At 41.7% G+C, this 26,104-nt stretch overlaps 1 protein-coding gene across 2 annotated transcripts; it reads left to right on the top strand.

Moving 5' to 3' along the window:
- Nucleotides 1–206: 206 nt before the first annotated feature.
- Nucleotides 207–24,955, top strand: dpysl4 (dihydropyrimidinase like 4). 2 transcript variants are annotated; one of them, XM_072667058.1, is made up of 14 exons: nucleotides 207–554; nucleotides 9,887–9,975; nucleotides 11,674–11,858; nucleotides 14,381–14,545; nucleotides 14,724–14,785; nucleotides 15,909–15,989; nucleotides 16,105–16,173; nucleotides 16,303–16,423; nucleotides 16,534–16,690; nucleotides 17,675–17,816; nucleotides 18,411–18,581; nucleotides 19,125–19,304; nucleotides 20,493–20,664; nucleotides 22,678–24,955. In XM_072667058.1, the coding sequence occupies exons 1-14, from the start codon at nucleotides 207–209 to the stop codon at nucleotides 22,767–22,769; spliced, it is 2,034 nt and encodes a 677-aa protein (XP_072523159.1). In that variant the 3' UTR covers nucleotides 22,770–24,955. The 2 variants fall into 2 exon arrangements, with proteins under 2 accessions (XP_072523159.1, XP_072523160.1); XM_072667059.1 differs by lacking the exon at nucleotides 207–554 and adding an exon at nucleotides 4,302–4,434.
- The last annotated feature ends 1,149 nt before the right edge of the window (nucleotides 24,956–26,104 follow it).

The following is a 26,104-nucleotide window of genomic DNA, read 5'->3' on the forward strand; positions in this document are numbered from 1 at the left end:
CTGAATGTTTTACCCTCTGGAGTCTCTTTTTAACACCCCCTAACAGAACCTACCCTCGAGGGAAGCGGAGGCTGTGATTTCAGCACCACGCCCCAGCGGACAGCTCCCGATCCACCGTCCCTCCTGTGCTCCGTTTCTATCGCGTCTATCGTCGTTTTATTGCTCTGTTCTTCTTCTAACTTCAACTCCAACGTGTTTTGAAAGGCATGGCTGAGAGAAGGCTCCTTCCCCGTGAAGATGACCAGTGCTCTTTGCTCTCCAAGTTGGGCACAGACAGCCCCAAACCGCGGGTGAAGTTCGGGGGGATGTTCTGCAACATCGAGGGCGCCTTCGAGAACAAGACCCTGAATTTCGAGTCGTTCAGCCCGGACTCGGTGAGGAGGAGCACCAGAGCGAGGCTGCAGGACTCCGAGGACTCGGCCAGTGTCAGTGGCGTGTCCAGCGTGTCCGTCGTGTCCAGCGTGAGCCGCGCGCCACCGCAGCCCCCCGTTATGCGCAGCCAGACAGTGGACCAGCCAGCGGTGTACAGGCGTGCGCCACGAGACAGGCATGAGGTAAATAAAGTGTGCTTCTGGGATTAAAGTTAAAAACAAGTTAGTTACAGTTATAGATCAGTGGTAGTTTTAAATTATTAACATCTAGTGGTCTGTCATTAATGGACCATTCATGGTCTTTGGTGGTTGAAAAGCTGGTCATCCAAGTGACAACATACCCTATACTGGTGACCAGTTTAGCTCTTGATTGGCAGATAGATAGACTAGCCAGTGTGCCAACATGACCAACTTGAACTTGACCAAACTGGTCGTCAGGCTGGTCATACTGGTTAAGTTGTTTGGCAAAGCTGCTCTACTAGTTTGGTTAAGCTCTGGTCAACTACTGGTCAACCAGCGTGGTCATTCTGGTCAATTTGATTGAATGCTGGTACACCAGCTAAACCATGAAACTCATACCCTATGCTAGTCAAAGCGAGGGTTGCATTTATTTATTTATTCATTTATTTATTTATTTATGGCCAACTACAGTTTATTCGATTCCAGGAGTACTTTTTGGTCAATTCAGCTTTATTTACAGGTGCCATCAAATGCATTCATTTATTCAGTATTTTGCCCATTTACAACCCTGTTACTTGGCCCTAGAATGAAATAGGCTTTTCCCTTTTATGATAAGCTTGGCCGGCTTACAGAAGGGCAGAGAATACATGGCGTAGTGTGGCATAGCCTTAGCTTTGTTTTTAGCACTGTAACGAGAGTGTTGGAATTATTTTCAGTGATTATTTCTGTCAATGCAAATCTTACCGGTAAGTGCAGCTGTCCTGCCCAGCTAGATGACTGGCCACATCTGGAATAGTTGGCTTATGGTTAGGGTTAGCTTATGCCTTTAGCCTCTCCAGCTTTCACATCCTTGTGTACCACTTGTGTACCAAATGTCTTTTCTGGCTAATGGGATCTACTAGCAGGGGTGCTGCTAGTGATTTTAGGATATTACACTGGGCCCCACAACTCTAACTATTCTGCCAAAATACTTAATTAATATTTTTGGGGGAATATTATGGAAATTAATGTGTCAGAAAACTGACTACAAGAAAGACAAGCACCATATGCTCAGAAATTGTCTTGTTCTAGGGCTAAAGCATGGACTGGTGTAGATGTCATTGAATTTTGCATTTAAAGGAGGAGATAAGAGTGTTTGTGGTATTACGGTTTGTCACTTTCATGTACCGAACTCTCATTACTCAACAATACTCTTAAAAATAAAGGTTCATGCTTGTAAAGGAATCATGCTTGTAGTGTAAAGACATGTTTAAAGACATAAAGAACAATAATTTATTTACGTTTTTTTACCAAGTGAAATTTTCTTCACACTCGCACATTACAAAAGTGCTTCTTCTATGGCATCGAGTGGTCCAGCAGTTTGCCACTATGACCCAAAAAACGCAGCCGAGGCCCCAGAGAGCACAACTGGCTTTGAGATGGCTATCTGATGCTTTTCTCTGAGCACGTTGTTAGTTGTCTGGTGATGTGGCAGTCCTACTCTCCCAATGTCAGGAGCTGTACATGTGACAGGGGGAGAGTGGTAAGGAGTGGGTTGGGTAAAAGGCTTAAAAAAAAAAAAAAAACCTGGGGAGGAAAATTGGTATATAAAAATTCGATGGAATCATTTAAAGAACCTTTTGTAGCACCTTTTTTGCCGAGTGTTTCGGAGTGTCTGGTTAAATACAGGTTTTCATTTCATTTTTCTTCAAACTTTAAAACTAAATAATATTTCTCATTACTATTGAATATAATACAGTTACATGAGCATAAAACGTGAGAGTTCAGCAGTAACTGAGCTTCAGAAATGTGTTGTTCGGTGATCCAGAGCAAAAGGCTTCCTCTGTTCCAAAATCTGCTTTAATTACTAGATCAGTTAAATGAGTAAAACTAGAGTAAAATGAGTAAATCTAGAGTAAAACAAGTAAAACTGAGTAAATGAGTAAATCTAGAGTAAAACAAGTAAAACTGAGTAAATCTAGAGTAAAACAAGTGAAACTAGAGTAAAACAAGTAAAACTGAGTAAATGAGTAAAATGAGTAAATCTAGAGTAAAACAAGTAAAACTGAGTAAATGAGTAAAATTAGTAAATTTGGAGTAAAACCGGAGTAAAATTAGTAAATCTGGAGTAAAATTAGTAAATCTGGAGTAAAACTGAAGTAAAATGAGTAAATCTCGAGTAAAATTAGTAAATCTGGAGTAAAACCAGAGTAAAATGAGTAAATCTGAAGTAAAACTGGAGTACAACTAAAGTAAAACAAGGAAAACGAGTAAATCTAGAGTAAAACAAGTAAATCTATAGTTAAATGAGTAAATCTAGAGTAAAACAAGTAAATCTAGAGTTAAATGAGTAAATCTAGAGTAAAACGAGCAAATCTAGAGTTAAACGAGTAAATCTAGAGTAAAACGAGCAAATCTAGAGTTAAATGAGTAAATCTAGAGTAAAACAAGTAAAACTGAGTAAATGAGTAAATCTAGAGTAAAACAAGTAAATCTAGAGTTAAATGAGTAAATCTAGAGTTAAATGAGTAAATCTAGAGTAAAACATGTAAATCTAGAGTTAAATGAGTAAATCTAGAGTTAAACAAGTAAAACTGGAGTAAAACTAGAGTAAAATTAGGAAATCTGGAGTAAAACTGCAGTAAAACAAGTAAAACTGGAGTAAAATTAATTAATCTGGAGGAAATCTGGAGGAAAATGAGTAAATCTGGAGTAAGACCGAAGTAAAATTAGTAAATCTAGAGTAAAATTAGTAAATCTGGAGTAAAACAGGAGTAAAATGAGTAAATCTGGAGTAAAACTGGAGTACAACTAAAGTAAAACAAGGAAAACAAGTAAATCTAGAGTAAAACGAGTAAATCTAGAGTAAAACAAGTAAAACTGAGTAAATGAGTAATAATGAGTAAATCTAGAGTTAAATGAGTAAATCTAGAGTAAAACGAGTAAATCTAGAGTTAAATTAGTAAATCTAGAGTAAAACGAGTAAATCTAGAGTAAAACAAGTAAAACTGGAGTAAAACTGCAGTAAAACGAGTAAAACTGGAGTAAAATTAATTAATCTGGAGTAAAACCGGAGAAAATTAGTAAATCTGGAGTAAAATGAGTAAATCTAGAGTAAAACAAGTAAAACTGAGTAAATGAGTAAAATGAGTAAATCTGGAGTAAAACCGGAGAAAATTAGTAAATCTGGAGTAAAATTAGTAAATCTGGAGTAAAACTAGAGTAAAATTAGGAAATCTGGAGTAAAATTAATTAATCTGGAGTAAAACTAGAGTAAAACAAGTAAAACGGAGTAAATGAGTAAAATGAGTAAATCTGGAGTAAAACTAGAGTACAACTAAAGTAAAACGAGTAAATCTAGAGTTAAATGAGTAAAACTGGAGTAAAACCTTCTGCTTCTGTTTTGCTCTGAGAGTCTTGGCCTAATGAAGGAGGAAACCTATTAAGCAGAGAGGGGTAGGAAGGGACAGGGCAGAGAGGCGGAGGGGCAGCTGGCGGGTAAGAGCACTGCCTGGGAGGGTAAAGAGAAGAGTGGTACTGAGTGGAGGAGAGAATAAAGAGAAGTGTGTGTGTGTGTGTGTGTGTGTGTGTGTGTGTGTGTGTGTGTGTGGAGGGGTAAAGAGGAGAGGGGGGTCAGAGGAGAAAAGAGTGGGACACTTTTATATTCTGCTGAACCCTAATTAGCATAAACCCCACCGCACCCCCTTCGCAGCCACCTTCTCCTCCTCTGCTGCACATGCTCACTGCGGCTTTTCCTCCAACGTGACACACACACACACACACACACACACACACACACACATCCATCACTCAGTGGCTTTTTCTTTTTGCCACCCAGAATTTAAAAACCCCTAGAACCGGCGCCATGTCTTTCCAAGGAAAGAAGAGCATCCCCCGTGTAACGGTAAGCAGACAGACAGGGGCGGTACACGGAGCCACAGGCGGGGCGCTGCGGGTGCACTCTGAGCTGCTAGCCGGAGCCGAGAGGCTTTCACCGGGCAGCGATGGGCGAGTATAGCCGCTAGCATCAACCTGCTACCACCGCTTCTGACAGCCGGTGTGAGCGTCTGCTTCGGGTTAGGGACGGTAAATCAGCTGTCTAGCAGCTGCCTGTTCGAGTCAGTGGGGAAATGTGTGGATAAATAGGCGGATTTATGGTGTAAATCACGACTGTGCCGGTGTCATTAGCGATACGCCATTGTCTCCCTTATCCTCGGATCGACAGACTTCATACAGGGGCTTTGTGTCGGTTTCAGGGTCCGAGGCGACACGTTTAGCTCTCCGTTTCTGCTATTTGGGTTAATGTCTCAGAAAAACGTCCACTGTCTGACTAACAGCCTGATTCCCTTCCGTGCAATTAGGCACAGTGTGGCTCTCCCGGTTTCCTGGATGACCCACATTTGTGGCTCAAACAGGGTGGGGTTCATTTCTGAAACAAAAGATGTGCATTAAACTAAACTTCCACCTCATAGAAGTGTCCAGAGCATTAGTGCACTTACAGGACTGCAGGCTTATTTTATTGACATTGCTGGACGGTGTCATCAGTCAGTCCATCATTGCTGACCCTGGTCCATCATGGGCTCTCTTGCCTCTAGCCTCTTGCAGTGGTGCCTGAAGCAGGACCAAGGCCCTGAAAGTGACATGGTCAGCAGCGGTTTGGAGCTGGGCCTAGTGCTGGGCTGCCCATGGATGTGTCACATTAAATTACCAGCATGATCTGTTTTCCAAAAGCCTCCATGCCCTCCAAGCTGGGCTACTGGAACCTCGAAAAACCCTGTCTGGGCTCCTGTGATTAGAGAAGACTGTTGTTGCATGTATCATCATGAGAGTGAAGAGAGGAGAGCATCTTATAGGGTTCGAGAGATGATGATCTTCATGAATGACAGGCCTGAAGACACCAGCGGCGTGACATTGCTCCATGTAGATGAGAGAAGATCAGGGAGAAAAGGGGTGGGTGGAGAGGTCTGGATGGAGTTAGATATGATATAGACATAATACAAATCCCACAATATTTCGGGCATATTTTTAACCACGGTCCAAAAATGTGTCCGTATATATATGCATATATGTATAAACTTATACAGTTAGACAGTTATACAGTCCACTCTTCTTATATGCCAGCTTGAAAAAGCCAGGGTCGAAGCACAGGCTCAGCCATGCTACAGCACCCCTAAAGCAGAGAGAGTTAAGGGGGTCGTCTTCAATGTCCCTAAATTCAGCCATGTCACTCCACTGCTGCGTTCTCTCTTTACTGGCTTCCTGTAGCTGCTTCCCGCATCAGATTCAAAACCCTGACGCTGGCCTACAAAGCCAAGAACGGACCAGCCCCTCCGTACTTGATGGCAATGGTCAAAAGCCGATCCGCACCTAGAGCCCTTCGAGCTTCAAGTACGGCTCGGCTCGACCCACCATCCCTCAAAATCCACGGAAGACGAGCGTCCAGGCTTTTTTCTGTCCTGGACCAAAGTGGTGGAACGAACTTCCCCTGGGTGTCTGAACAGCAGAGTCGCTCGCTGTCTTCAAACGCAGACTGAAGACCCACCTCTTCAGAGAGTACTTGGACGAATAGTGAATAGAGTACTATGGTCGCCTTATTGTCTTGTGTTTAGTAATGTCTAAAGCTTAAAGGTATCTTTGAACTATTAGTCTATTCTAACTAGCTGAGGTTCTTCTTGGGTAAATAGCAAAGCACTTTGTAAGTAGCTCTGGAGAAGAGCGTCTGCTAAATGCCTTAAATGTAAATGTAAAATGTTAAGGGCCTGGCAGCTTAGTGGACCTGGGAATGACCCCACAACCCTGCCATCAGTAACCCAAAGTTCTAACCACTGAGCCCTCGCACCAAGCTTAAGGGGTGTAAGAGTGATTGTGTGGTGCATTGTGTTGATGTGAAGAATGTGTTGAAGAATACATCAAGAATGGCTTTGTGTTATATTGATATAGAGTACCGGTCAAATTAATTGTAATAATAATAATAATAAGCAATTAGGGTGTCGAGGCTGAGGGGGTTTCAGGTAGGCCTATGTCGTAGGTTGAACTGAAAGGAGCTGATTGGGTCATATAGGCTATTAAGGCTATTTATTGGTTTTGCTAAACGAGTGTTTATCTATGTATTAATGTAAATTAGCTACCTTTTTAACATAGAGGTATTTCCACCCTCACACACACCGCCACAGTTCTGCTACTTAGGCCCACTTGAAACTCGCCAGTTATGATATCCTTACTACGGTGTATACCTGTGTGTCCCCAGTGTCCTCTATACATATGGACACCCTGGCATTTGGATTAAATGATGATCTGCACACATTCAACTAGGTGCAGCACAGTCCAACAATCCAGCACAGTCATAGTCATAGTCGCACCTCCTCTTGCCTTCCAGCTCTAGTGAATAAGGGTGTGTTTATTCTTGTAGTTGGGCTGGTCTGGACCAAGTAAGAAATTGATCCATTGTTATAAATTGGTCCTGGTTTGCTTCGCGTTTATACTAATATATCTGCAATCGAAGCAAAGCCCCAAGTAGAGGGTCTGCAGGTCCTGTGTGATCCAAGCAATAACTAGTGGGGGAAAAACTAGACCCTTAAACCTGTCTTGTTAAATCCTGTTGTCTTGATATCAGTATTAATCCTTAATTTTGATCCTGTACATGCACGCAATTAGTGCATATACACAGAATGGTGTACGTTAAGGCTGCAAAATGTAACGTTACTGTGGCTGCGTCCCAACTCACACACATCTTTACTCTACTGAGGAAGCTACACCAATGAATGCAGTTCTAGTTGGTGTAGTAGCTCTGAAACACTGTGGTAGTGTGTGGTTTAGGACACAGCCCGCTAAACTAAAGCATCAGACGGAAGAAGTTAAAGCACAGAAACATGCTTGGTCAGGTCTGCACCAAGACTCACTCGTACACTTAGTACACAGTGCACTTTAAATCCGGTTAAATTGAACCCCGTTCGTTTTCGCCCTTGGTGTGATTCACTTGGGCAGATGTGAAAGCAACTCGGATACTGACTGAAACAACCGTAATGAGACCTTTGAGAGGAGGTGGTCTCAGGCTGGTCTGAATCAAGACCTCTATCTGACCTAAATGCCTGGATAATTACTATAGCTCTGAACTAATGCCATCTCTGCTGTTGCTCCGTGTAAAACTGTACAGAATGATGCACTAGTCCAGAACACAGGACCTCCTTCCTGTATTTACTTACTCGCTCGTGCCCCAGACAGGTCTGACAGGTCTGCTGTGACCTATTTTGGTGCGCTTTTGATGAAAAAAACAAATCAAGTGTTAAAAGCTTGGTGTTCTCAAACTTTTGACTGTTTGGCAAAAAAAAAATGTAATGTGGAGCCAATCACGTGTAATCATAAAGAATAACCACAAGGGTCAACCAGAGTCCGGCCTTTGTTGGCTTGCAATATTCGGGGAATTTTTAACGTTTGAAACTTTATAAATAAATGGGCATAAAATGGGAATATTACACACTAAAGGAGTATTGAGACCACACCCCTTGGATTCACTGTTCATTTCTCCATCACATGTTTAGCATATTCTATAATTGTTTTGGTATCATATCATAAAGTATTTTGGCCAAGATTATGCTTCAGTATATATTTTTACCAACAATATGTACCATTATTTCCATTTTATTCCCATTAATACCAGTTCCCATAATTAGCCATGGTTATTATTCCCATGGTAAATGTATTTGTACATTGATGATAATGTATGATATAGTTCCTTTAAATAATCCAATATTTCCTATTAATTCCAATAAATTCCCATAATAAGCAAAATTTCAGTGGTAAGTTTACATTTTGGATTATTTTCGAGGTTCCCATGGAAAGATACAAGTAATTTACTGGAAATTTATCAGAAATGTTCCACCACTTTGCAACCCTATCAGTGTAAAAGCTAAAATGAGCTTTTGTTCAACCTCATCGTCTCAGGCTGCTGGAGAAGGTTTGCCAACTTTACCTTCTGATGTCCCCGGCTCTCAGTCTCCGCCTTATCTCGTTAAGGAACGCTGCGTATTCTACATATTCATAAGGATTTGCATACATTAACTAAAACATTTGCCTTTATCTTGTCTGCTTCTTTTCACGCCGCTGAAAGCCTTCCATCAGCGCTCTTTCAGACCCGGATCAGTCCTCGTGCAAATCCGAGCCCTGCTCAGAGATAAAAGCTGTGTCTGATTCTTGATTTCTTCATCTTTATGCAGATTTCTCTCCACTGTAAACTCAGTCGTCCAATAGAAAAGAGGGAAACAGGTTTATTAATTGAAGTCAGTTAAAGCTCATTAATTTCCATAATTAATTCAGAGTATTAAATCAGATAATATCAGACTTTTATTCTTTCTTAATTGGGTTTTGAAAAACAATGGTGGGGCGTCCCGATCAGGTTGCTTTGCCCCTTAATGCTGAGTATCAGACAATATGATCAGATCCGATCTCTGTGTTTGTATAAATAATCCAGCCCCACAGTTTAGATCAGATGAGCTGCTGATTAATCTGTTTATTTTTAGCCTCAGTGTCTATAATCAGACATTCTGGACTGACTGATTTAGTTTAGTTGAGACTTTTCTTAAAATCACTGTTTTATAGTATTTAATATTTTATAATCCAGTCTGACTCTCCTCCCTGACCAATCAGCTCCCAGCTCCTTTACATCACTGCAGTCCAATCACTTCCTGTGTGTGTGTGTAGTGGTACACACTCTGGACTGATATCTGTAGTTGTTGATCTACTGGTGTGTAATAACTGGTTTATAGTGAGTTTATAATGGGTTTCTAGAGAGAGTGTGTGTGTGTGTGTGTGTATTAGCATTAGTGTTAGCCTCCACTCGGTTCTGAATGGGATCTTCAGTGCTGGTTTAAAAACAGAGAAAGGCGAGTGAGCGGTTCTCTGGTTCTCCCGCTGGTAAAACAGAGCGTTTCAGTGAGAGTTTTTATAAAGGGTCAGATATTATGGTCTGTTTTCATGTTCCACTGTAAAATAGCTCCACACTGCAGAACCTTGACTCCTTTATTTACCTTCTGAAAACGTCCACATTCTGCAGACTGGGGATAATGTCTGTTAATGGCGTCTTCAGGGCACCAGGTGGTGCGCTGAACACTGTGGTTAAAAAAAGACTGGATTTGGATTAAAATAGCCAATACCCGATCCATTAAAATATGCCTGGATCGGCTCCAGTCTCGCTCCAGTGGCTTGAATCAGGACATACCTAAACAGCGGGGTGTTTCAGGAGTGTCAGATATCTAGAGATTGTAGGGATCACTTCAAATATTTAGATATCTGATAATGAAACCACAAAAAGGTGTTTCTTACTCACAGTTTGCATTTTAATGTGCCTCCTGTTTTTGCAGGGTGATAAGCTAATCATCAAAGGTGGAAAGATCGTTAATGATGACCAGTCCTTCTATGCTGACATTTATATTGAGGATGGAACCATCAAGTAAGTGCCTGATCCACTTTTTTTAGCCAGAATTTTCATTTGTGTCTTCGAATGACAGACAACCAATAATAATAACAACATTTTTACTCAATTTTTGACCTGCTTCCATAGTTTAACCTCAGCTACACCGTCCATTTTTTTCTAAATATCAAAATATAGCTATTTTCATATGTAATATAGCGATCAATCTGATAAATACAGTGGGACAAAATTGGAGGAGGAACATGCCTGAAGTCCTCACATCCTATAAATACCATCTCTCTACCATCTCTAAGTCTTCTTGGTACCTACAGTTCTCTTCGTGCTCAGTTTGCCCCTCAGCCTACGGACATTTGGAGCACAGTCCTACCATGACGTGCTGGTGTTCAGACATACACTACATACCCTCAACATAATCCAAGACCCTGGAACAGTTCCCCCTTCACTTTAAGCTTCTGAGGACTGGCTTTATACCACAAGCAGAAGCTGTCTGAACTCCAGCCCAAAGTACTCAGAGTCCTCTCTTCAGCCTCCTGACAAATCAGCCATGTGCTGAGGGCATGTTCTGAACTACCAAATGGCAGTTTTATGAGAGTTGGACAGCTACAACAACAGACCAGGAACACTGAAACAATGGGGGCATAAATATACAGATAGGAGTTAACAACAGACCAGCAGACAGAGGGAAGACACAGAGACAGACCAGAAAAGGGACAAAACTGGGCAAAAACTGTGACAGACTTGCCGTTTTAATTACATCATCGCTGTGATGCTGTTTTTCACTTTTGGACATAGTGTGAATCTGGCAGTTGTTCTTTACATTGTGTCAAAATTTCATCATAAACGGACCAATAGAAATGCTTCATGTTAACTCAAATTGGGTCTGTGTGTGACAGTGATGATATTCAGTGTACACTATATGGACAAAAGTATTGGGACACCTGCTTATTCATTATTTCTTCCAAAATCAAGGCCTTAAAAAGTGTCTATCCTGCTTTTGTTGGAGTAACTGTCTCTACTGTCCAGGGATGGTGTCTTTCTACTAGGTTTTTGTAAGTGCTGTATTTGTTTGTGTTCAGCAAAAATGGCATTAGTAAGGTCCGAATGTTGGACAATAACCACCCCACCTTATTCCCAACTCATCCTAAAAAGTATTGGATGAGCACCATCCATCATTCCAGAGAACACAGTTCTTCCACTGCTCCACAGATCAATGCTGGGGGGCTTTATTCCCCTCTAGCCCACACCTGGCATTAGGCAGCGTGGTGCTGATAGGTTCATATTTATCTGAGTGGGTACAAATTAAAGTAGCTGAATGCATTGATTAGAAGGTGTGTAGGGTATAAGGGTCATGCAAATCATGAAATTCCTACAAATCCTGAAATTGTGACGCAAGTTTCTGAAAATAACAACTGCCAAATTCACATTATTAAATATTATATAATATATAATATATAATATTAAAATGAGTGTAGATTGCTTACCTGCTTTTGGGTCAGCACTTTTGAAGTATGATGAATTCTTAATATTCATTTTATTGATATTTCACAGCTTTTTCAAAGGTTCTGTATCAAGTCCTATTAATTATAGCAAACCCATGTTGCTGTTCAAGACCCATATTGAGACATTCATCCTTATCCTATTTCAAAACACTGATTACAGTGTTATTAGGAGTGTCTGCTGTCATGTCCCAATAATTGTCTGTCCTCTGTTCCTCAGACAGATTGGGGAGAACCTCATTGTGCCCAGCGGGGTGAAGACTGTGGATGCATATGGGCACATCGTCATCCCAGGCGGCATTGACGTCAACACCAGCCTCCAGGCCCCATACCTAGGCATGAACCCAGCTGACGACTTTTACCATGGCACCCGCGCTGCCCTGGCAGGTGGAACCACCATGATCAGTAAGTTCAAAGTGTAGCCTTTCCTACTGGATGGCTGGTATAACATGAGCCATAACATTAAAACCACCTTAACAGCCAAAACAGCTTTGACCTGTCGATTCATGGACTCTACAAGACCTCTACAAGATCTTTCTAATGTTTTTGGAAATGCCCTGACCCAGTCATCTAGCCATCACAGTTTGGTTCTTGTCGTTGCTGCCTTACATGTCGATCACACCCCCTGACAGATGCCATTGGAACCACATAATCAGTGTTAGGCTCGTCACCTGTCAGTGGTTTTAATATTATGGCTGATCAGTGTATACCTAATAATGAATAGAAATTCTAGACTACCATGGGTTAAACAGGGGTGTGAGGGCAGGAGAAGCTAAACTGTGCAGTGTCTCCTAGGACTAAGATCAATGTGGAGAAAGTAGAGTCCAATGCAAGGGTGGTCAATTCCGGTTCTGGGGGGCCGGATTCCTACATAGTTCTGTGCTTTTCCTGCTTGAATCAACTCACCTGGTGATTACCAGGTTTACCAGGTCTGTGAAGAGCAGGGAAATCAATCAGCAAACTGTGATCGAAAGGAGTCAATCAACCTCAGAAAAACATAGAGAGTGACCCTCATTTTCAGTTTTGCTGAATATTTACACTAAAAGGAGATCGAAAGAAAATCATTACAACATAAACCTAAATTACAATCATTAAAAAAAAATAGTAATAATTAAAAGGAAAATAATTTAGACAATAGAAGTTGAAGAAAGTGTAAAATTAACAAATTACGATTTAATTAGTTTAAAATAAATATATATAATGTATATAAAATATGCATTAATAATTTAAAATGAAATAATAAACATTAAATAAGTGAATAAAATATAATAATTAAAAAGTGAAAGAATCAGGTAATAATAATAATAACAATAATTTTCTTCTTCTCCTTATTATTACCTGATATTACTTTTTATTGTATTTTATTTAAATATTTATTGTTTTTTTTATTATGTAATAATATAATAGTAGTATAATAGTAATACAAATAATATTACATAAACCAGTATAAAAAATTATACAATCAAATAATTAAAAAGTGAAAGAGTCAGGTGAGTTAAAGGTGCACATATTTGTCACTGTGCAGTGTACACTGTACAGCGAAATGTGTCCTCCACATTTAACCCATCTGGTAGTGAACACACACTCACACACACGTGTTAGGGGCAGTGAGTATACACACACACACCCAGAGCGGTGGGCAACCAACTCCAGCGCCCGGGGAGCAGAGAGGGCCTTGATCAAGGGCCCAACAGTGGCAGCTTGCCGAGCCCGGGAATCGAACCCACAACCCTGTTATCGATATCCCGGCGCTCTAACCGCTGAGCCACAGGCAGAGTGGAGGCAGTTAGAAAGTAAAGGTAAAAAAGAAGAGGAATCTGAATGTAAATCGTCTGGTAATGGAGGTTAAAATGCTCAGGAGGATGGGACTGGTCACTTCTAGGTGGTAAATGCTGGAACAGGAGCTGTGTATGTGTGTTACAGTAGCAGACATGGTGCGATCCTGCCCGTTCTAATTAAATCATATGAATCAGGGTCACCATGCTGTCACATACTGTAATGCTCTGCTCTGCTCTCTGAACTCTGCCTGGTCTCTGCTCCTGTCGCAAGCAGCTGCAGTGCCCACTGCGCAGGGTGCATTTTGGGGGAACTTCCGACTGTGTTCCTTCAAGCATAGAGACACATAAAATATTCACTAGCTGTTTGGACAGACACTTGTGGGTCAGCTGAGGATACAATATAAGGTTATGTGAATGCTCTGGTTAAATCTGCACAGTGGGGAAAAGTCATATATAGAAATTATACATGTATGATTGCGCTAGTTATATAGTTAGTTAGTAGTTATAATGCACTGTCTAACCACAATTATCCAGACACCCCTTTTAATTAGTAAATGTAACTACTTTATGGACCTCCTATTGATGCACCTAAGCATTGCCGATAAGCTGAGATGCTCTGCAACAGCCATGCAGGTCACCATGCCCAGTATCAACCAACATCAAGCTCTTCTCACAGAATGCAGTCATATCCTCACAGCAATGCTCCTCCAATATCTAGTAGAAAGCCTTCTTCCCTGGACAGTAGAGACAGTAGAGACAGTTACTCCAGCAAACAACAAATGAGCAGGTGTCCCAATACTTTTGTCCATGTAGTGTATAATGATTTTTAGTGTATTTTCCAGCCCTGTTCACACACATAAACACACTGAACATTTTGTTGGCGTATTTGTTGTCAGAAATGGAGCCCACAGCTCCTAGTCAAGCATCACCTAGAGTGGTATAAAGCCCCCCAGCTGTGGAACAGTGGAGCTGCGTTCCTTGGAGGAAATTGAACCTGACCTCACTAATGCTCCTGTGGCTAAACGCAATTTAATCCTCACAGCAATGTTCCAACATCTAGTGTAAAGTCTTCTCAGAAGAGTAGATGAGAGGATGCTCCTGAAGCCCTTGATTCCTTCAAGACCTGTTCTTCCTTTCTCTTCCCCACAGTTGACCATGTTGTACCTGAGCCAGGTGCTAGTTTGCTGGCTGCTTTTGACCAGTGGAGGGATTTGGCAGATAAGAGGTCATGCTGCGACTACTCTCTGCACATAGACATCACCCGCTGGCATGAGGGCATGTTTGAGGAGCTGGAAACGCTGGTCAAAGATCAAGGTGACATTTATGTGATTACCTATTTAGTGCCTAGCAAGTACAAAGACATGCGGACATAAAACTGTTACACTATGTGTCCAAATGTTTGTGGACACCCCTACTAACGAATGCATTCATCTACTTTAAGTTGCATCTATTGCTGACACAGATGTATCTCCTCGTTGTCTGTGTGTTTTAGGTGTTAACTCATTCCTGGTTTTCATGTCTTACAAGGATAAGTATCAAAGCTCAGATTCACAGGTAAGTCTCGACAGTGCCAATACAGCGTGTCTTACTGTCTGATACTATTGATCTCTGTCAGTACGAGATCTGTTGAGACTGGGTGGAATGTAGAGTTGGAGCTTTCTGTGTGCTGCCTTGTTCTCCATCACTGCGTAAAAGAAGCACCTAATGATTTCTAGGGTTTCTGGGTTTTTTTTACAGATACAGGGTATCAAGTTCTTGATAACATCACTGGCTGTGAAAATGAGCTGTAGTGTCTTCTAGAAGTTCTAGATACATCACTGGCTGTAAATATGAGCCGTAGCATCTTCTAGAGGTTCTAGATACATCACTGACTGTGAATATGAGCCATAGCGTCTTCTAGAGGTTCCAGACACATCACTGGCTGTGAATATGAGCTTGTAGTGTTTTCTAGACGTTCTAGATTCATCACTGGCTGTGAATATGAGCTGTAGTGTCTTCTAGAGGTTCTAGATACATCACTGGCTGTGAATATGAGCCGTAGTGTCTTCTAGAGGTTCTAGATACATCACTGGCTGTAAATACGAGCTGTAGTGTCTTCTAGAAGTTCTAGATTCATCACTGGCTGTGAATACGAGCTGTTGTGTCTTCTAGAAGTTCTAGATTCATCTCTGGCTGTGATTATGAGCTGTAGTGTCTTCTAGACGTTTTTGATACCACTGACTGCAAATATGAGCTGTAGTGTCTTCGAGATGTTCTAGATGCATCACTGGCTTTGAATACAAGCCATAGTTTCTAGAAGTTCTAGATACATCACTGCTTACGTATATGGGCTGTAGTGTCTTCCTAGCTATTTATATGAGCTGTACTAAGTCAGAGTGTTTTCTAGACGTTCTAGATAAATCATAGATATCAGAATCTCATGCATTTATGATGGCTACGATAGTTTTGGTTTCTTTTGGTACCACAGAAAAGCCAAAGTATTGGTTCTCAGGACATTGCTAATCCAGAACATGCAAATAAAATGTTCTAGTGTTGTTAGCTTAGCGCTAACTTACCAGAACCCCATTAAGGAGACTATCAGTATTTAGCATTATAGTCAAGGTGGGTTTGTTGGCATTTATGGCTGAAACTGAAGGCCTTTCTCAGACAAACTACCCATTTCTGTCTCTTCCTGCAGATGTATGAGATTTTTAGCATTCTGAGAGATCTGGGAGCTATCGCTCAAGTTCATGCTGAGAACGGTGACCTTATTGATGAGGTAAAAAGCCAACAACATATAAAAAATATAATTCTCAGATCATGCATCAGTCTCATTGCCCTCCACGACCTGTAATGAGATGTTGTCGGTCTTCTGTTTGTGTGTGTGGTCATAGGAGCAGAAGAGGCTGTTAGACCTGGGCATCACAGGCCCTGAGGGACACGTGCTAAGCCATCCAGAGGAGGTAGTTTCAGGTCTTATTATCCTAAGTGCTCTTGGCTGAAGAGCTATGGCCTCTCACGCCACTGTAATGCATGCCAGCTTAGCTCTGTGCAGGATGAATTGCTGATGGTGAGTGTTTTCATTGGGCTAGGTGGAGACAGAAGCAGTGTATCGGGCCATCACCATCGCAAAGCAGGCCAACTGCCCTCTCTATGTCACCAAGGTGATGAGTAAACCTGCTGCTGATGTCATCGCCAAGGCCAGGAAAAAGGGTAGAGAAGCCCTCAGTGTCTCAGGACATATATTAGAAAGGTTTGGAGCATGCAGAGCGATCGAAGAACGATCTGTAATGTACTTGATTGTTGATGTTTTGATTTTCTAGGCATGGTCATTTATGGCGAGCCAATCGCAGCCAGTCTTGGCACTGATGGATCACACTATTGGAGCAAAAACTGGGCCAAAGCTGCCGCCTTTGTCATGTCTCCTCCCCTCAGTCCGGATCCAGCAACCCCAGACTACCTCAACTCCATGCTGTCCTGGTGAGAGTCTGTTAGATGTACAAATCATACTGAAAAAGGTGCAAAGACACTGAGATTATATCAGAAATATCGGTACATTGAAGTATTGCAATATCAATATCAATTTGGACTGGCAATTACCTAACCTGTGCGTAATCCACGCCCCATATCGTCGGGCAACCAACGTGCCCGGAGCCACATATCTGGCTCCAACGTACCAGCCTGCAGACGACAGTGACATAACGAAGCAATGTGGGGGAGAGTCCCATCTACCCACCCTGTAGAGAGCGAGGCCAATCTCTCAGGGACTCGGGTGCTGATGGCTAGCAGCATGGAGGAGAACTCATGCAGCTTCTATAATCGTTTATTAATCATAATTGGGGTTAAACGTTTGTTTAACCGTGGTACAGACTGGAGGTCATATCGCCCAGCACTAGTATGATCGTTTTCATAATAATATTTAATTTAAAAAACGCTATTTATTGTCTAGCTTAGAGTATTGCAATATATATATATATATATATTGAACAGTATATTAAATCGTAACTCCTGTATTGTGATACCTATTGTATCTCCAGGTTCTTGCCAAAACACAGACCTAGTTTTTACAGTAGCTATCAGCTATCATGTATAGCATTAAAATAAATTTATATGTAAAAAATTTACATATAGTAAAATGGTTTCAGTAAAGTTCATAATATGTGTCCCTCATATCAATAAGAAAACTCATTTTTATATATATATATATATATATATATATATATATATATATATATATATATATAAATGAGTTTTCTTATTGATTCTTATTGATAGCTATATATATATATATATAAATCATTATTTGAGACTTACTTGCGTATTGCAAGCTTCTGCTGTAGCAGTATTGCAGATAAAGATAAACTAAGCAGTCGTAATGTGAGTTGAAACTGCAGTAACGGTTAACTGTGATTGAGACTTAAATGTTTTTTGATCTATTGAGTATTTTAATAAACTGCGTTTCAGCGGGGATCTTCAGGTCACAGCCAGCGCTCACTGCACATTCTCCACAGCTCAGAAAGCTGTAGGGAAGGACAACTTCACATTCATCCCTGAGGGGACCAATGGCATTGAGGAACGCATGAGCATTGTGTGGGATAAGGCTGTGGTACGTGCCCTTTCATCCATTCTTTATTACATAGTTATTTCTAATGCTATTCTGATATAGACCAGCCCCTCCGTACTTGATGGCAGTGGTTAAAAGCCCTTCCAGCCAATCAAACTTAGCGTTACTAAACTTGCTACTACGGTGGGCTTGTTTTCCCCACCTGTTTTCAGAGCGTGACATCAGCAATCATTGGCCTTCCCACACCCTGTGACTCTCTTAAATGCATATGGGGGAATGAGCTTATTTGTCTGTATACAAGATAGACGCAGAACAGAATTTTGACACATTAGACACACTGTAGTTTTGAAATACCATCCTCATTTTGAGATACTGTCACTGCTTTTAAATGCTGCGGTATACAGTGTTAACGTTCTAACACTCAACCCTAATATCTGACAAAAAGGACTTATATATACACTAATAAATCTGTTAGTGATGTTAAATGGGGGACAGCAGCATCACTGATGATTCTTATAATAAGTATTTTGGAAAAACGCGTACACAAATAAATAGAAATCATACTTGGTCATTCTGCACACACAGGACTGTCCTTCATCCACTTACTTTTGAGGATGCTTTCCCTTTGGTCAACAGGCAACAGGTAAAATGGATGAGAATGAGTTTGTGGCAGTGACCAGCACCAACGCAGCCAAAATCTTCAACCTGTACCCTCGCAAAGGCAGAATCGCAGTGGGATCTGATGCAGACCTCGTCATCTGGAACACCAAGGAGACTAAAACCTTCTCAGCCAACTCTCACAATTTAGTAAGAAATATTCATAAAATCTTATTTAGAGCAGCATTGCTGTGAGGATTTGATTGCATTTAGCGACAAGAGTGTTAGTGAGGTCAGGATGTTGGATGATCTCCACCCACCTCTTCATTCCTAACTCACAAACTCATCCAAAAATTACTGGATGGAGCTTCACCATCCATCATTCCAGAGAACACAGTTCTTCCACTGCTCCACAGCTCAATGCTGGGGGGCTTTATACCCCTCTAGCCCACGCCTGGCATTAGGCAGCATTGTGTCAATAGGTTCATGATTATCTGCTCAATAGAGTCCTATTCTATTGCCCGCACAGTGTGTGTGTGCGTGTGCATATAAGTTGCAGTGGGTGCAACCTAAAGTAGCTGAATGCAGTTATTACAATGGGTGTCCACAAACATTTGGACATATTGTGTGTATATATATATATATATATAGAGTTTTATTATCTAATCTGAAAGATAAAAAAGAGGTGCCTGTTTTCCTCTTTCTGACTTCTGTTGTCGCGTCTCTTTTCTCCATCTCATGCTTCTCCTGAAGACAGTGGAGATGAATATTTTTGAGGGGATGGAGTGCAAGGGCTTCCCTGTGGTGGTCATCAGTCAGGGCAGGATCGTTCTGGAGGACGGTAATCTGGATGCGGTGGAAGGTTTGGGTCGTTTTGTCCCCAGGAAAGCCTTCCCAGACTACGTCTACAAGAGGATCAAGGCGCGCAGCAGGGTAGGGCGTGCCACTCCTTCCGTTTCTGCAGTTAAATGTGCTGTGAACGTCGGCATGGTGCTGTTAGTCAAAAGAGCAGAGGGTGCTTTGAGCTGAGCTTAAGGTTAGTTGTGACAGCAACTCAATTTAGAAGAGGAAATCAGACAGTGACCTCTTACTGCCCCTGTCTGTGAGCGAAAGTCGTGACTGGGCTTTACAGCCGCTTATCATTCTTAACCCTTACAAACCTGGACTTTATACTGTCCCACTTCATTTTTTAGACTAATTCTCTACAGATGCTCAAATTATTTGCATTATTAGCACTAAACTGGTCAATTATGGTGATCATGGAGCAGCGGTGGCTTAGCAGTTAGAGCTCCGGGCTATTGATGACAGGGTTGTGGGTTCAATACCCGGGCGCGGCAAGCTGCCACTGTTGGGCCCTTGAGCAAGCCCCTTCACCCTCTCTGCTCCCCAGGCGCTGGAGTTGGCTGCCCACCGCTCTGGGTGTGTGTGTGTGTGTGCTCACTGCCCCTAGTTCACTAGTGTGTGTGTGTTACTTTGTATCAGCAAAGTTAGGGTTGAGGCTGTTTTTTAGGGTTTTGCTGGGTTTAAATTCTAGCCCTTTAAAGCTCGAGCCATCAAATAATAATTGTTTATTCAATTATTCAATTATTTATGAATAATTTACTTGTTTATTCATTTTTTCAAAATGTAAGCGTATAGGATATTTTATTTTAAGAACCTTAAACATGTAAACACAATAGCTTTACCCCTTTTTTTAATCAAGTAATTAAAAGAATTACAATCTGTATACACCTTTTCTGACGCACCTGTGAGTAAACACACCCGGAGCAGTGAGCAGCCACCTCAACACCTGGACAGCAATTGGGGTTGTGTGCTTTGCCTAAGGGTACCTGAGTCGTGAATGGTGAGGGAGGAGAAGGTGCTGTTCCTTCACTACCCCACTCCCACTTCCTGACGGTCCAGGAAATTGAACCAGCAACCTTCCGGTCCTAAAGCATCTATAGTGGACTATAGTAATACTTACTAATTAAAATTAGTCATGTAATTAGGATCAACGTGTTTTAACCAGCAGTAACAACAGTTCTTTTAGGGTTAAAAGACAATGTACATATTGGAAGCCAAATGTAAATGTGTGTGTGTGTTTGTGTGTGTCTGTGTGTAATGGTTTTATATGTATTGCAGATGGCAGAGGCCCGTGGTGTTCCTCGAGGGAATTATGATGGCCCCGTCCATGATGTCATCAGCATGACAAAATCTGTTCCTCCGACTCCCACCACCAGGGGACCCTCCTGTCCAGGGAAGAATGCTGCAGGACCAGCCCGAAACCTGCACCAGTCAGGATTCACTCTGTCTGGTAGGCCCCGCCCTCTACTGTGTCCCCGGTTTAATTCTGCCCCTCTCTTTTTCTTTCTCTTTTCACCTGTCTCTCCCTCACTCTCTCTCTCACTCTCTCTCTCTCACCTTTTCCCCTCTACCCCCTCCTTTTCCTCCTCTCTCTCTCTCTCTCATCTCCCCCCTTTAGTTTTCCATTTTCTTTTTTGACCTCTCTATTTCCCCACCCCTCTATTATGAGCCTGTTTACGCCTGCCATTATCATGTGCTTTGTATCTGGATAGTATCTGGATCTACTTTGAAAGGATTCTGTTTACACTTGTTATTAAAATGCATCTCCAGATGAGATCCGATTTTACTTTTCCATGTAAAAACACAGCAACATGTCCATCATTTATCATATAACATATATTTAACTTCCTGTGAACAACAATTTCTCATCAAAACTGTCCTGCTCTGGGGGTTTCTACCACACGCACAGTGAGACAGAGTGGGGAGATCCACAGTAATTATTACTCATATTTTTGATAGACGTATTTCCGCTTGCCTGATGCCTGACGGAATCCGATCACGGAAAACACATCCTGTTTACACTTGCATTAAAATGTGGACGAGATCCATCTCTGACCCCATCCAAATGAGGTTTGAGTGATCCGATCATAATCTGATCTTGGGAATGTTTATACTTGGCTTTTCAAGTAAAATCCAAATGTAATGTGATCACCAAAAACGCTGTCATTGCCAGGTGTAAGTCTAATGTCCAGCCCAGATCTGATTTTTGGCATATCTACATTGATACAGATCTGATTTTTGATGGTCTGAATAGCCAGAAACCACATGACCACATCAGATTTTTGCAAATCGGACCCAAACCACATTCTAAGGTTGTTTTAAATAGGATTATAGTCGGATTTGTACTGATCTGTCTCAGTCTGGACACTCTGGACGGTCAAACCGGATTTCAATATGTCTCTTTTGCGTCTCTCGCAACGCATCAGAAAATGACCACATCAAATCCAGAGCGTTCTCCAAATCCATCTCCTGCTTCCGCACTTGAAAGCAGCTTGTTAGCATCTACATTATTACCCCAGAAACGCAGGCAGGTTTGTGTTTCTGAGCAGTCTGATCATTCTCTCTGTCTCTCCCCTCTCCTCTCGTCTTTTCTCTGTCCTTGCTCGTTTCTCCATGTGCTATTTGTCTCCTCTTGTCCCCTCTCTCTCTCTCTCCCCTCTCTCTCTCTGTCTCTCTCCTCTCTTTACTGTTTATCTCATCTTATTTATTCTCTAAACCCTTTCATTTCAATCTTCCTCTTTCTGTTTCTATGTGACCTACATCTGACAGAAATCTGACATGGCCCTTAATTGGGCGCACAAACTCAAGCAGAGTTGTTTTTGCTCTGGTAAACTTCATCTGGGAGGTTCAGGCTTTAAAGTCACATGACTTACCTAAACTTATTTTTTAATGAAACATCCAGTTATGCGATCATGAGATTATTCATTTGCAAAAGTTCATTAAAATCAAGCTTTTGGGTCGAATCCCAGGTCATGCTGCTTGGCCATCAGCAGCCGGAGTCAGAGAGAGCACAATTGGCCTTGGCTCTCTCTCAGGGGTGGGTAGGTGGCACGTCCTGCCCACATCTCTCCTAGTATGATGTTGGTATGCAGATGCTTTTGGGTCGAATCCCAGGTCATGCTGCTTTGCCATCAGCAGATGTAGTCAGATGGAGCACTGTTGGCTTTGCTTCCTCAACAACTGTTAGCTGTTGTAGCGGAGCTGGGAAACCGGCACTTCCCTCCAAGTGTACTGGCTGCCTAGTGATGCTCCATCAGCGGCAGTTCAAAAAGAGGTGGTGGCTGGATTCACATGTATCAGAGGAGACATATGCTAGTTTTCACCCTCCTAGTGTTGGATCATTGAGTCATGAACAGGGGTTTTGGCCAAGATTTTAGAGCAGCCAGGATGAAAAAACAATATATTTTCCAATGTTAAAAAGTACAGTCATAGACCTTCGTCCAACTCTCTTTATCTACTAAAGGCACTCAGATGGACGACCACATCCCCCGGCGCACGGCACAGAGGATCGTAGCTCCCCCTGGAGGCAGATCCAACATCACCTCCCTGTCGTGAATGGCGTCCAGTGAGGGAAACGAGCAGCTAGCAACAAGTCCAATTTCCCTTTGACTTCCATGTAACAGTACTAATAACAATAATATTAATAATAATAATGAAACCATGCAAGAAACATTTTATCCACTGCCTTTATACACGCTGCAACTTCTCCTGCCCATACCTCACACAGGGAGCAAGGATAGCATGGCATACATGGCCTACTCATCCCCTCAGACACTCTTCTCATCCAAAATCCCCAGCCCATAGTGTAGCATGCAACATTTACCAGAGGCCGCAGGCTCAGTTACCCATTCTATCAGCTTTGGCATACAAGTAGCATTGATAACGTGATGAAGGTGAGTAGTTGGTGATTGTAGTGTCCGTATAACACTGGATGGATTGCATCCCAGTGCTGCCTTTGAACCAGTGCTTTTTTTTTTTTTTTTTCTGTCTGCTCTCATTCGGATTGAGACTGAACTTCTCCAGAGGGGCTCTCTGTCAGTGTCTTTACTTTTAGAAAGCTACCTGTAGATTGTCTTAACCTCAGATGTCATTGTTATAGTAGGTTTGTTATAGGTTTGTTAAACGTTAAATGTTAGTAAGGTTAAAAAGAGCCAGTGGGCCAGTGGTTGAGCTTTTGCCTTCCGTATTGATGGTGTTTTAAAAAGGCCTTATCTTTCTAAGAATGGAAGATATCATCGCTGTCACGCAAAAATGCTAAAATCTCTGCACATTTTGTCATTTTTAACATTTTCACATTGGTGGTGAATTTGTTCTTTAGATTGTGTCCACATTTTATAATGAATGGACAAATAGAAATGCTTCAAATTGGTGTGGAATAAAATTACATTGACTTTCATTAGAAATTAAGAAGGTTTTTCCTTCTCCTGCAAAGTTGATATTTTGGAGAACTTTTTTTTTTTTTTTTACATGACAGCAATGGTATATACAGTCATGTGAACAAATAAAACCCTTCTCTTATAACATATTTAAACATCTGGACATTTGGTCTTCATTTAAACTAAACTGAGAGATGGAGGTCATATAACTAAACACATACAACTGAAGACAAATATGAGGAAAAAAGTGGAAATGGCTGATTTCTAATTGTCTAATAGTTCTGAGATAATAGTTCTTTTTTCTTAGTAAATGTAGAGATTTAGGACCTTAATCCAAGAAACCTAAGCAGTCACAGTGAGAAATAAGCAGAAGACTGGCAGAGCCGTATCGGTACTATAGTGTCGAGCCAAACCATTGGTCAAATGTGTTCTTTAGCCAATAATCAAACATATAAACAAAGACCAACAAAAGCACACCACCAAAACGACCCTACCCACCAAGGATGCATCCCCCCGATCTATGTAACAACCCTTTACAGCATAACGATGGGGCATAAATTACAAGCAAAGCCCCTTTCTTCTAATGGATGGGGACCCTAACAGTCTTATAGTGAAAGTCTGTTCTTACTATTAAAAGATCTTCTTCACCACTTACTTCAACTCAGTCAAGCAGACTAAATATTGGGGGTTTAATTAAGACAGACTCCTCCAGAATCCTCTCTAGCCATGTTCTGATCATCTGCAGCTGAAGTTCTGCACTGGATTCTACTCTAATCCTAGACTTTTTAAAGGTGTTTATGTGTTTAGTTATTGCAGTTCTATTACCTCCATCTCTCAATATTGTTCAGACGAAGATCAAATGTCCAGATGTAGACAAAGACTAAGGTTTTCATGGAGTGTCCTAATTGTTTCACATGACTCTACTCTACTAGGAGTGCATTGGAAAGTAATGTTCCACAGGTGAAAAGCCACTCATTGCCATTCTGCAATATATTCACCTAAATATGGTCATTTTTGTATGTTTTTAAGACGAAACATTTGGTGCTCTTAAACGTGTTACTGTGAAGAAGAAACCACGTTCTGACCCTAACTCTGATTCAGAATTGCCTTTCGATGTAAACCTCTCGTTTTTACTTGTCGAAGGGTCTGAATTACAAAAATCGGCCTTTTTTGTAGATGAAACTAAATAAGTGGACAGTTATTAGCCAGAAGCATCGTTCTCTTTTAATGTGGTGTAAATTGGTGAGCTGTTTTAAAAGGTAGCCCGTGGTCAGTGATGCTCCACTGAAAGGAAACCAGTCAACAGATTACTGTTTTCTACTCTTTCTGTGTTCAGTCTGTAAATATGTCTCCTATGTTCCTAACTGTGCATGTTCCGCATGTCCTCAATAAACAGTTTTTTTGGGAAACGAAGGCTGAACACGTGTCTTTTCAGTCACATTTCATCACTATGTGTTTCATTTAAACTACACTGGTGTACATTTTATCCAACTGTCTACTCCCACCTCTCCACACAGCAGACCTGGGTGCTTGTAGGAGGGCTTGGGGACTTCTTGTTTGACACTGGGCCTGGGAATAGGGGTGCTGCCATTGCATCTTACAGTTAGGACTACTTCTGCTTTTCTGGATTAGCACTCTGTCCAGGGGGTGTTCCTGCCTTACGCCCAGTGATTACGGGTGCGCCCCAGACTATGTCAGTAAGTGTAAATATAGACGGTATCCCAAAATCCTGACATGTTGGATGTGTCAACGTTCTGTACATGTACAGAGAGGCATGGGTGGTGCCGCTGTGGGAGCTCACTGATTGTTGATGCTCTGAAAACAGGTGAGCGATGCTGAGTTTGAATGAAAGACTGAGCAATTTTGAACCGGTCCAACGGAAATCAGTGGAAAAGTGGACCGGGACCGGCCTGAAAACAGTGGAAAAGACTCCTAAGACCATTCACTCGACTCTTTGCGCTCAGATATAGGGCTTTGTCCTCTAAACAGGTGTGATTTGAGCCTCAGTTAGCTGGAACACGGTCTGTGCTGTGGTGTTTAGCCTGTTTGCTAACTTAAATAGGCCTAGATGGCCGGCTACAAGTCCAAACACAGCAGAACCCGTCTCTCATTTCGCATTTCTGTTAATTCCAACAGTAGTCGCATCACTTCACCCCTCTCAGACAAAGCAGTTAGTCTACAGCTACCTGCCAGTGAGGTACCACAGCATGTGGGAGACTGGGGTTCGATTCCCGGTCTGGGTGACTATTCTGCGCTATACCAATAAGAGTCCTTGGGCAAGACTCCTAACACTACATTGGCCCACCTCTGTAATACGAGTAACCTTGTAAGTCGCTCTGGATAAGAATGTCTGCTAAATGCCATAAAAGTAAATGGACAGCAGCTGCACCGGTCTGTCTGATAGAGGCTAGCTTAGGAAGTGGCTACAGATCCAAAACCATCAGGAAAAAAGACTTTAAATTCAGCTACTGACGTTTCAACAGCAGTCGCTCGAGCCATTCTCGTCTAAAGTGG

The sequence above is a fragment of the Salminus brasiliensis genome, chromosome 22 (assembly GCF_030463535.1).
Source record: "Salminus brasiliensis chromosome 22, fSalBra1.hap2, whole genome shotgun sequence".
Lineage (NCBI taxonomy): Eukaryota > Metazoa > Chordata > Actinopteri > Characiformes > Bryconidae > Salminus > Salminus brasiliensis.

What these genes read in the sequence shown, in the direction of transcription:
- dpysl4 (XM_072667058.1), top strand. Translation starts at nt 207, where the DNA reads ATGGCTGAGAGAAGGCTCCTTCCCCGTGAAGATGACCAGTGCTCTTTG. An exon ending in AACGCTGGTCAAAGATCAAG is followed by an intron (nt 14,546 to 14,723) that starts GTGACATTTATG and finishes TGTGTGTTTTAG; the next exon opens with GTGTTAACTCATTCCTGGTT. An exon ending in ATCAAAGCTCAGATTCACAG is followed by an intron (nt 14,786 to 15,908) that starts GTAAGTCTCGAC and finishes CTCTTCCTGCAG; the next exon opens with ATGTATGAGATTTTTAGCAT.